The following is a 12,245-nucleotide window of genomic DNA, read 5'->3' on the forward strand; positions in this document are numbered from 1 at the left end:
CTCTCCTGGCAGAGATAACGTCTTCTTTTTCTGCAGTCCACGCCCTTATCATCCGCTGGCAATTATCATCTCTCCTGGCAGAGATAGCCTCTTCTGTTTCTGCAGTCTTGTCATCTGCTGGCGATTATCATCTGTCATGGCAGAGATAGCATCTTCTGTTTCTGCAGTCTGTGCCCCTGTCATCCACTGGCAATTATCATCTCTCCTGGCAAAGATAGCCTCTTCTTTTTCTGCAGTCCACGCCCTTGTCATCTGCTGGCAATTATCATCTCTCCTGGCAGAGATAACCTATTCTTTTTCTGCAGTCCACGCCCTTATCATCCGCTGGCAATTATCATCTCTCCTGGCAGAGATAGCCTCTTCTGTTTCTGCAGTCCACGTCCTTATCATCCGCTGGTAATTATCATCTGTCCTGGCAGGGATAGCCTCTGCAGTCCATGCCCTTGTCATCTGCTGCCGATTATCATCTCTGATAGCAGAGATAGCATCTGCTGTATCTGCAGTCCGCACCCGTCATCCGCTGGCGATTGTCAGTCAGTGTCTTCCAGTGTCTCCTGCAATCGAGCCTGCTTTCTGCGTACAGCAGATGCTGCAACCTATATTAGTCATGTTCCTCCGCCACTCTGTCTGAACTTCATTCCAGTGTCGGCATTTGCGCGTTGGTAATTCCGCTGCACGCATTGCTCGGTATATCCGGGAAATAAATGCAGGGTTATTCAAAGCTGAATGATGTGAAAATATAGAATGGGCGCCCATCATTATAACGGGTTTTTGCGCGTCTATGTAGATTAATGAACGTGGCTGTGAGGCCAGTGTCGATTACACCATGTAGTGGAGGGGGGGGGGGGGGGGGCAGAGGGCCTATGTACTCAATCTCAAGTTCATCTGCAGTTCATGTTAATTTTGGGCAACCGCTATAAATGTATTCTACTGGGTCCGACAAAGCGGAAAAATGATGCCATTTTTTTTCTGTTGACCTTTAGTGACGTTGACTCAAGGTCAAAGTTCAAACGTCATTACAGTGACCATACTTCATCCAAAGTATATCAACCTGGGTACCAAAATGTGGCAAATTTCACAAGGAACATTGGTTATGACATTTGTTTCATCATTTGACCTTTCGTTTTTTTGCAATATGCAAATGAGTAAGAGACAAAAATATGCATAATTAGCATACCCTATTAAACATATATCCCAGTTATACATATAATGGCTAGTACATCCCGTCTCCAGAAAATGTTAATTGTTAGTAATTAATCACAAATGTATCCTGGGTCCTATTAGCTGACTGATGTCAATATTCTTGTGACTTCAAACTAAGGTCAAAGTTCAAAGAGCATATTTTGGCCACAATTCTGCATTACCATGATTGTGTTCCTATGTGCATCTAATGGTTATTGTTGACACAAATTGTAAAAATTATTGCACTGAGTAAACTGGAAGCATGTTTTTGCTTTTAGATTAGATTGTTATATTGTTCACAACAAAGGATCTTCATAATCTTCTTCTTCTTCATCCATCCCAAAAGCATGTCCGTGGTCATTGTTAGTACAGTTGTCATCATCTGCACCACACACACACACACATCTCTGTGCAGTTCATCTTCTGTGATCTGCAAGAGCAGTGAGAGCTGCATTTTGACATTTCACCTTGGGTCAAGGTAAGTAAAGTCAAGTACATGTCAAAGGTCAGTAAATATCAAGAACATGTCAACAGAAAACAATAAGCAACATATTTTTCCAGTTTAGGATCCAGCAGAACACATTTGAGATGGTAACTAATGATTGGCATTCAATAATAATGCGAAGTGATGGGATTTACGTGGGTGGTGAAGACTATATGTTAAATATGCATATTTTTCTCTAATTAGGTCATTTGCTTATTAATTTGCATATTGCAAACATCTGAGAGGGCAAATGACAAAACAAATGTCATAATCAATGTTCCTTGTGAAATTTGCCACATTTTGGTACCAAGGTCGATGTACTTTGAATGAAGTATGGTCACTGTCATGACGTTTGAACTTTGACCTTCCGATTAGTAGGACCCAGTAGAATGCATTTATAGAGGTTGCCCAAAATTAACATGAACTGCACACGAACTTGAAATTGAGTACATAGCCCCCCCCCCACTAATGGCATCGGCAATCCCACACACATCGGTACATCCAGGAAATCGTTGCAAGGTTATTCAAGGCTGAATGATCTGAAAATATAGAATTTTTCTGCTAGTCTATATAGATTTATTTAGTCTACATAGATTTAGGTGGGTGAGGAGGATGCAGATTAGGGGGGAGGGGGGGAGCAGGTGAGGGTGGCATGGAGGGTTTGAAGTGGAGGTTTGTAGTGCAAAGCCACCCTGGGGGAGTGAACAGTCTTCATGGCAAGTTAGAACCCCTGTGGGTCAAACAGTGTGGCCAATGAATCAGAACACACACACACACACACACACACACACACACACACACACACACACACACACACACACACAGTAGGGGGGGGGGGGGTAATGGAGGTGGGGTAGGGAGGGGCAGGAGGTGGTGCAAAGTTGCAAAGTGCAAAACTATCCTAGGGGAGTGGATATTCTTCATGGAAATTTTGAGCCCGGTGGGTTATAAGGCGTGGCCGGAAAATGAGGACAAGCACACACACACACACACACACACACACACACACACACACACACACACACACACACACACACACACACACCCCTCAAATGCGTGTGTATGTGTGTGTGCGCGCGCACGTGTGTGTATGTGGGTATGTATGTTTGTATGTATGTATGTATGTATGTGGGTGTGTGTGTATGTATGTATGTATGTATGTATGTATGTATGTATGTATGTATGTGGGTGTGTGTATGTATGTATGTATGTATGTATATATGTATGTATGTATGTGGGTGTGTGTATGTATGTGGGTGTGTATGTATGTATGTATGTGGGTGTGTATGTATGTATGTATGTATGTGGGTGTGTGTGTGTGTGTGTGTGTGTATGTATGTATGTATGTATGTGGGTGTGTATGTATGTATGTATGTATGTGGGTGTGTATGTATGTATGTATGTGGGTGTGTGTGTGTGTGTGTGTGTATGTATGTATGTATGTATGTATGTATGTATGTATGTATGTGTGTATGTATGTATGTGTGTATGTATGTATGTATGTACGTATGTATGTACGTATGTATGTACGTATGTATGTAGGTGTGTATGTATGTATGTATGTATGTGGGTGTGTATGTATGTATGTATGTATGTGGGTGTGTATGTATGTATGTATGTATGTGGGTGTGTATGTATGTATGTATGTATGTATGTGGGTGTGTATGTATGTATGTATGTATGTGGGTGTGTATGTATGTATGTATGTATGTGGGTGTGTATGTATGTATGTATGTATGTATGTGGGTGTGTATGTATGTGGGTATGTATGTATGTATGTATGTATGTATGTATGTATGTGGGTGTGTATGTATGTCTGTGGGTGTGTATGTATGTATGTATGTATGTGCGTGCATGGTTAATGAGGACTGTACATTAGAGTGAGGAGTTGCGGGTGACCTGGGTGCAGGGAGTGTGTAAGTGTTGGAGCAGGTGAAAGGAAAAGGTGGCACGATAGAGAATATTGATGAAGCACAAACAAGATGTTATGATCAATCATGAAGTGCAATTTTAGTTCAGGTACAAAAAGGCAGTAACTTTAAGCATGAAGGTTATACAATAATGTTTAAAATTAAAATAAACACGAGGGAGGGAAATGCACATCGAGTGTCCCTGTTGGATTTTGTGCTTAAGAAAAAAAATACCACAACATTTTTCACAAGTATTTTTATCAAAAGAGAAGGATCCATGTTCAACACAAACACCTTCACAGGGTTTTTTTTTGGCCACGCAGTGATCACCGTGCAGCACGACAAGTGAGGATGTTAAAATAACATCGTGCACACTCAACTCGCTGGATTACACGATCACGATGCAACCTGGAAAACTACAATGTCTACGATGTGTAAAAGTGCAGATTCAAACCACGTTTGAAAATAAACAATATTTAATCATCATTTATGGCAGTTGTTCAAACACCATGAGAACGTTTCTTCGTTCACCCTGCCCCCCACCTCCCCATCCATCTATTTTATCAAGGACTCATGGTACTTTTGTCCATTGTTACTGTATTTTGGTATATTCCTTCTTCCAAAACTTTTTCGAAATCCTTTCCTCTTCACGTTTTCTTTTTTTTCTCCCAAACCTCAATCTTCCTCTTTATCCCCACAGCACTCGGCATAATCTCTATTAGTGTAAACCCCTCCTTCCTCAATCTCAGAATCTTCATCTCCTACTTACTTCACTCCCAACTTTGCTTCTTCTTCTTCTCCAGAATCCTCTTCTTCTTCTTCAGAATCCTCTTCTTCTTCAGAATCCTCTTCCTCTGCTTCAGAATCCTCTTCTTCTCCACTAGAATCCTCTTCTTCTCCACTAGAAGCCTCTTCTTCTCCAGAATACTCTTCCTCTTCCTCTCCAGAATCCTCTTCCGTTTCATCTGCAGAATCCTCTTCCTCTTCTGCACCAGAGTGCTCTTCCTTTTCGGCAGATTCTTCTTGTTGCACCTCTTCCCCAAGACAATCCTTCTGTTCCATGTCTTCCCCTCCAGAATCTTCCTCTTCCTCATCTCCTTTAGCATCGTCCTCTTCCTCATTTTTTAAGCTGGTTTCCTTTTGTCTGTGTCCCACAATTTTTCTTGATACTTCATTGTTCACGACTTCCTTTTTGAAGATCTGACAAATGCAAATGGGTGGAAGGTTAACATGGAAAAAACAGAACAAGATGAGTCACAGGCAGTGAGAGAAAAGATTACTTGTATGTCAGGGGGATGGCTGGAGATGTGATCTATTATCTTAATGGAGTGTGTAAAAGGAATGGACAGGTATGGGCACACAAACAGATATAACGTCGAGAGTAGAAGTGCATAGTAAGCTTCACAATAAGTGAACAAGCAGTTTGATCAATTAATCTGTACAACCCAATGTGCTTCAGGGCAGCTCGAGTGTGTCGAGGTGTCGAGGAAGAATGGCCACAAGAACCATGCACAGTCAAAATCTACCTTTAGAAATATACCTTTCAAAAGTTGGTTAAAAAAAACAAAACAAAAAAAACCACCTTTAGAGGCCATTTTTCCCCGCAAAGCGGGGGTTGGCCTTTTTCGGGAACCGTGGTTGTTGTTGTTTTTCGGTCCCCTTTTTGAAGCAATGTTTTACGGCCGGATGCCCTTCCTGACGCCAACCCTTTTTGCCGCCTTTAACGACAAGCAGGGAATTACCAGTGAACTGGTACTCAATTTTGTGGAACTGGTACTCAAACTGGAACTTTCAAAAGTTGGTTGCAGAAGTTAAAATTTGCCAAGCGTTCCTTCTGGAGTGACAGGATGCCGATGGTGGTTCGTGTACAGCCTGTGGCTGGTTGCATCATTTTCTGGAGGCGCGGCTGCCGCTGATGCAATGCCGCTATATTACCAGTCATCTGTTATCGTACTAATTTTGCCAACCTTGGAAAGGTGACTGGCAGAGTCAACCCACCTGGTGTTAATTCAATGGCATGACAGGGGCTCAAACTCAGGGCCTTAAGATCTCAAGCCAGCCACCTTAACCGTTAAGCCAACACCAGGCTGAGTCATGCTGTAAAATAGAGATAAGTTTGATCTTAATATATGCAACCTTATAATTATATCTTATCATCTTATTATATGACTCCACTCTCTGTCGCTCCATTCTTCATCCCTCAGATCGGCAGTCTGCAGCCTCCTCACTCTCTGCAGACCTGGACAAAATCACAAACTGCACAAACAAGTGGAACATGTCTTTCAATCCTGACAAATCTCAAACTCTTACGATGTCTCTCCGAAAAGACCGACTGGACAACCCTCCCATCCACTTTCTGAATAATCCTCTCCAAGAAGTTCTGTCACGATATTTCCTGGGAAAACCACATTTCAAATCTGGCCTCCAAAGCCAGTCGCCGACGGGGCATCCTCCATCGTGCGAAGTCCTTCCTTGGCACACCTGAGCTCCTCACCACATACAAGGCTTTCATCCGCAGCTCAATGGAATACTGTTCTCCCCTCTGAGCTGGTGCTCCTGCCTCTCACCTAGCTCGTCTTCACGCTGTTGAAACCAAAGCGTTCAGAATCATTGGAATCTCCCGCGATGAAGCTAACTCCGAGAGTCTTCCACTTACTCACCGCAGGCAGGTTGGTGGTCTTTCTGTCTTCTACCGACTCCTCTCCGGCCTTGCTCCTCCAGCTCTCTCTGTGCTCTGCCTCCCAAATATGTCCTACAGGTCGCACAAGATCTGCCTGCAACCCTCTTATGGTTAAACTGCCAAAATCAAGACTCTCTGCTCACCTACACTCCTTCATTCTTCTTTTCTCCCGCCTCTGGAACAAACTCCGTCACTCTCTTCAATCCCACTCCTCCCTCCAGGTCTTTAAAACAGCGGTTCACCACCATCTATCTTCCCCCATCCAAAACCTTGATCTTTTCTACCCCCGTTAATTTCACCCCAAATCCACTTTTTTGAAATACCAACTTCTGTCCTGGAAGTCCCTGGTGTCCTTGTGTTTATACTTCTCCAACTCCCCCACCACCCCCTTCCCATGCCACCTCCCCCCAAGCCCTCTCCCTCCCACACATTCCCGATGTCCCTGCTCTCAAATGTTGTGTTTATGTGCTTCCCCTTCTCTCCCCATCTTGTCTACCGCTCCCCTTTTTATATACTTTGTTTGTTTGCCTGTTTGATTTGTTTGTGTGATAAATGTTAGCTCTTTCACGAGCCTCGATTATGTATACAAAAAAAGAAAGAAAAAAAAAGATGATAACAACATTGCTGTAATTAGCGACTGGCATGACCTCATCATTAGAAAAATCGCTTTCAGACAGGTACATATAACTAACATATAACTAACTAACACACACACACACACACACACACACACACACACACACACACACACACACACACACACACACACACACACACACACACACACACACACACACACGTAGTCCAAGTTGTGCAGGAAAGCAGAGGAACAACCGTGTGGATTGCGGTAATATTGGTCATCTTCCATATGGATATAAAAGCATCGATTCAAGGACTCATGGATAGGAAAACAGACAAATGCACATGCATGCGGAACGCGCAAACTCCTCAATGAACTTCAGCACTGTTAGAAGGGAAAGGAAGATCATACAAAGAAAACCAGGATGTGAAGTCCGACACAAAATCTGAAGGTGCGAGACCTCCGGTGAAGAAACCTCCTTTCCAGATAACCACAGTCTTTTCCTTTCAAATTATTGATAGCAGAATCGTTGGAAGTCGAACATTGCATTTCGGATCAGTACCTTCTTTTCATTGCTGCACTAGGCCGGCAGGATAGCCTAAAAGTACCAACACGCCTCAAAGCTGTCCAGCCTGGGTTTGAATCGCAACAAATCTATAAACTGTTATCCCGGTGTTTCACAGGCTGGATGATTCATGTATGTGTGTGCCGTCCCCCAGACAGATGTCAAAATCGGCGTCTCGTCTGCCAGCATTTGTTGGTGGACGTTAAAGATCCCATGGTATCCTTCGCGAAGAGTAGGCAAGCTATCCATGGCCAAATTCCAAATTTCTGCCCCAGCTTCGGACAGCACAGCATCAGCAGCACAACCATGCTCCTGACCAATGATGCTACCCCACAGCCATGTGTTGCATACGAACAAAGAGAATTGCTGCACTGTGAATGAATGAATGAATGAATGAATGAATGAATGATCGTTTTAAGGCCATTTTCCCCACTGGGGCGGGGGTTAGCCTTGCGGGCCCCATGAGCTCATGGTTCCCTGTTTGAGGCAATGTTTTTATGGCCAGATGCCCTTCCCGACGCCAACCCTTAGTCGCCTCTTACGATGTGCAGGGATACGGTGTACCTATTCTAAATCGGGGTACACACCGTGATCATTCATCCCAGCAAGCTGGTACTCAATTTGCCGACCTCGGAAGGATGACAGGCTGAGTCAACCCCCCTGGCGTTAATTCAACGATCGACCGGGATTCGAACCCAGGATCCTGGGATCCCAAGCCGGCACCCTAACCGCTAAGCCAACATCAGGCTGCACTGTCTTCCAAATAAATAATGAACAACAAAATTAACCTTTTCTAATGAATAAATGTAAATAAAATTAATCAAATAAAAAGCAGCAAAATCAACCTTTGACTCCGTGTCTGAATCTGAATCTGATAAATGCACGTGTCGGAATGATGAGTTTGCCGTTGACTGCCGCCATTTACTCTTCCCCAAGCCTAATTGAGCAGAAACCGCACCATCACACGACTCTATTTCATCGTCAGAAAGGATGTGCGCCCTGTGGGAGGAAGGGGCAGAAGGGTAATGGTAAACGAGAAGAAGAAGAAGAAGTGGAAGGAGAAGAAGAAGAGAAAAATTTCACAAATTGCAACATACACGAGAACTAATATATTTGTATGAAACGCACATTGTGCATCACACATGGGAGAATGTTAACAACACGTGTAATTGCACAATGTATGTCATTCTGCCACATGCCATGGAAATTTTAAAAATCAAATATTCCATTTTTACCATGACATGTCTCTGCCATTTTCCAATGTATAAAGGGTATTGGTATGGTAAAGAGAGAGGAGGTCTTCCTTAAATTCACATATGTAATATGAAGACCTTGTCCTAGATGCACTCACGACTTGCAAAAGACCTTGTCCTAAAGGACCATGAAAATAAAGAAGTTAAAATGGTACTTTGGTAGCAGATCACCACCAACTGTAATCAATGAGCTAACCCACAACTTGAATTAACTTTTATAACCTTTGTTGCCTTTGAGCTCACGTAACATAAAAGCACAAACTAATACCAAGTTAGCAATAACCATTTCCATCACGAGGATGTTGTGATGCCCTCTATCTCTACCCCTCTGAGCTAAACCACAACATAACCACATCTTTAAAGGTTTGTTTCACATACTGTGTCTAATATCTCAATAAATTTCCATGATGGGATAAACTTCTGATTAATCCGAAACAACAGAAATGGGCTACTTTCAAGGAGCAAATATGTGGGGTGCAGAGTAGGTATATTCCCTTGAGGTGTAAATGCAGAGGCAGAAAGAGGCATGTGGTATGTAAAATAATAGGACTGGAGTCCAACATCAGTATAGAAGGAAACAGAGTGATAGGGCTAAAACCAATAAAGTGTGTACCACGATATCACAAAAAGTTGTGGACGGATTCGGACGAAACTTAGTGGACAGGTTGGGTGTGTGACAAGTGTTACGGATTCGTCACTTCGCCTTTGTTATTATATACTTGTAGGCTTTTTTTAGTTTCAGGTAATATTGTTGTTAAGATTTTTGTGTGAAATAGAGATGACTTTAGTAAAAGGTAAAAAGACATGTTTTTGAAGGAAAAAGGAAAATGCAGCAAAGAAACCAGAAGAGAAGAGAGAAAAGATCGATGGGGAAAAAGAGCCAGCCGTGAGTCGCATCGAGGCTGCGAGCAGACATCTCGATGAATGAATGAATGAATGATCGTTTTAAAGGCCATTTTCCCCACTAGAGCGGGGGCTAGCCTTGCGGGCCCCATGACAATCATGGTTCCCTGTTTGAGGCAATGTTTTTATGGCCGGATGCCCTTCCTGACGCCAACCCTTAGGCCCCGGTCACACATAGGCGGATATTTTGGCGACTGCCGGCGATCAAGATTTTTCGGCGACTACTGGCGATTTCGGGCGGTCAAATATGGTCAGGCGGCAGTATGGCGACTGCAGGCGGCCACATTGCGACGACGCCCCGAGTGGGATGGCGACTGTTGAAGATCGACGACGACTGCATTGCGGATGCACGGCGGCAGCGTGGCGACAGTCTGGCGGCTAGATTACGACCGATGGCGGATCGCGGCGACTGCATTGGGGCCGGGTGGCGGTTTACTCCGACGTCCGCAAGACTGCAATAAGACCGCCGGCGATTGGACACGATTCACACAACTTTTTAAATCTTTATTTCCCTATTTTACATTTCACTTTATTCATTTCAATGATGTATGACATGAAGCATAAAGATGTTTGATGTACAATAAGAAAGTTAATAAAGATGTATCATTGTAATGTAATAATCAAACTTTTCTGCAGGGAGAGAGAATGGAAATAAAGTCCAACAAATTATTTCCACTGGTCCCAAGTCCTATAAATAAAGTTTCCAAAGGACCAAAGTCCCAAAAATAAAGTTCCCAAAAGTCCCAAGTCCAAACAATAAAGCCATATCCTTGTCGGCACCACAGGACCTCACTCCACGGAGACCCTCACACCTCACACCATCCTGTCTTGCCATGGAATCGTGGTATGTCGTAATGCAGTCGCCAGGCAGTCGTATCTCTGTCGCCAATGGCCGTAACTCGGCCGCCACTAGTCCTACTGCTGTCGTCGTCAGTCTCCCATAGCCGCAGGGGAGACGTGACAGTTCTTCTGTAGTCGATATGCAGCCGCAACAGTGTCGGCCCGTAGTCGGGAAGATGCCGCAGGAAGGCCGTATGGCATTCGCATCTCTGCTGTGCTAGCTGGTGGGGCGATGCTGGGGCGATTGCGGAAGACTATGAGCGACTGGGTTGCGGCCGCTTTACGGTCTTATTACGGATACCGACGACAGCATGGCGGTTCCATCACGACAGCATGGCGGATCTTTTTTGAGGACGACTGAGCGCGCCGTTTTCAAACATTTAAAAAAACATTTGGCCCCTTTGCGGCTCTTGCCGACTGCAGCTGACCTGGGGAGGATAACCACGACTACAGAAGACCGTCCATTACGGTTTTATTCCGATTGTCGGCGGGTGGTGGCGATTTTTCCAGTCGCCAGTAGTCGCCGACAAATCCGCCTATGTGTGACTTAGGCTTAAGTCGCCTCTTACGATGCGCAGGGATACGGTGTACCTATTCTAAACCGGGGTACACACCGGGATCATTCATCCCAGCAAGCTGGTACTCAGTTTGCCAACCTCGGAAGGATGACAGGCTGAGTCAACCCCCCTGGTGTTAATTCAGCGATCGACCGGGATTCGAACCCAGGATCCTAGGATCCCAAGCCGGCACCCTAACCACTAAGCCAACACCAGGCTCGATATTGGTCGCAAATGAATTGAGGCTTCCCATGAAAGGGATTGCCGTGGCATCGTCCCATTTTTTTGTTTTTTTTGTATACTGAATCGAGGCTCGTGAAAGAGCTGACATTTACTTCACAAACAAATCAACCAGACAAACAAAATATATAAAAAGAGGGAGCGGAAGACAAGATGGGGAGAGACGGGGAAGCACACAAACACTTGAGAGCACACAACATTTGAGAGCAGGGAGATGTGTGGGAGGGAGAGGGCTTGGGGGGAGGAGGCGTGGGGAAGGGGGGGGGGGGGTGGGAGAAGTATAAAACACAAGCACACCAAGGACTTCCAGGACAGAAGTTGGTATTTCAAAAAAGTGGAATTGGGGTGAAATTAGAAGGGGTAGAAAAGATCAAGGTTTTGGATGGGGGAAGATAAGAGATGGTGGTGAACAGCTGTTTTAAAGACCTGGAGGGTGGAGTGGGATTGAAGAGAGTGAGGGAGTTTGTTCCAGAGGCGGGAGAAAAGAGGAATGAAGGTGAGCAGAGAGTCTTGATTTTGGCAGTTTAACCATAAGAGGGTTGCAGGCAGATCTTGTGCGACCTGTAGGAATATTTGCGGGACAAAGCCCAGAGAAAGCTGGGGGGGGGGGGGGCATGGCCAGAGAGGAGTCGGTAGAAGACGGAAAGACCACCAACCTGCCTGCGGTGAGTGAGTGAGAGGCCCTTGGAGTTAGCTTCATCGCGGGAGATTCCAATGATTCTGAATGCTTTGGTTTCAACAGCGTGAAGACGAGCTAGGTGTGAGGCATGAGCACCAGCCCAGAGGGGAGAGCAGTATTCCATTGAGCTGCGGATGAAAGCCTTGTATGTGGTGAGGAGCTCAGGTGTGCCAAAGAAAGACTTCGCACGACGGAGGATGCCCAGTCGGCGACTGGCTTTGGAGGCCAGATTTGAAATGTGGTTTTCCCAGGAAAGATCATGGCAGATAGTGAGACCCAAAAGCTTGAGTGACAGAACTTCTTGGAGAGGATTATTCAGAAAGTGGATGGGAGGGTTGTCCAGTCGGTCTTTTCGGAGAGACATCGTAAGAG

The 12,245-nt window shown here is 44.7% G+C and overlaps 1 protein-coding gene across 5 annotated transcripts in view; it reads right to left on the bottom strand.

The window, feature by feature from the left end:
- Window positions 1-1,321: 1,321 nt before the first annotated feature.
- Window positions 1,322-12,245, bottom strand: part of LOC137439948 (DNA excision repair protein ERCC-6-like) — a 173,315-nt gene continuing 162,391 nt past the window's right edge. For 2 of the 5 annotated variants that reach the window (XM_078768340.1, XM_068136233.2), the window contains exons 26-27: window positions 8,247-8,400; window positions 3,823-4,776 (exon numbers count right to left, since the gene is read on the bottom strand). In XM_078768340.1, the coding sequence (XP_078624466.1) occupies window positions 4,342-4,776; window positions 8,247-8,400 (589 nt within the window). In that variant the 3' untranslated portion in view covers window positions 3,823-4,341. Of the gene's footprint in view, window positions 1,565-3,821; window positions 4,777-8,246; window positions 8,401-12,245 lie in introns of those variants that run through there. The other 3 variants (XM_078768339.1, XM_068136234.2, XM_068136232.2) reach the window with 3 other exon arrangements.

The sequence above is a fragment of the Myxine glutinosa genome, chromosome 14, assembly GCF_964187855.1.
Source record: "Myxine glutinosa chromosome 14, kmMyxGlut1.1, whole genome shotgun sequence".
NCBI classification, from domain to species: Eukaryota; Metazoa; Chordata; class Myxini; order Myxiniformes; family Myxinidae; genus Myxine; species Myxine glutinosa.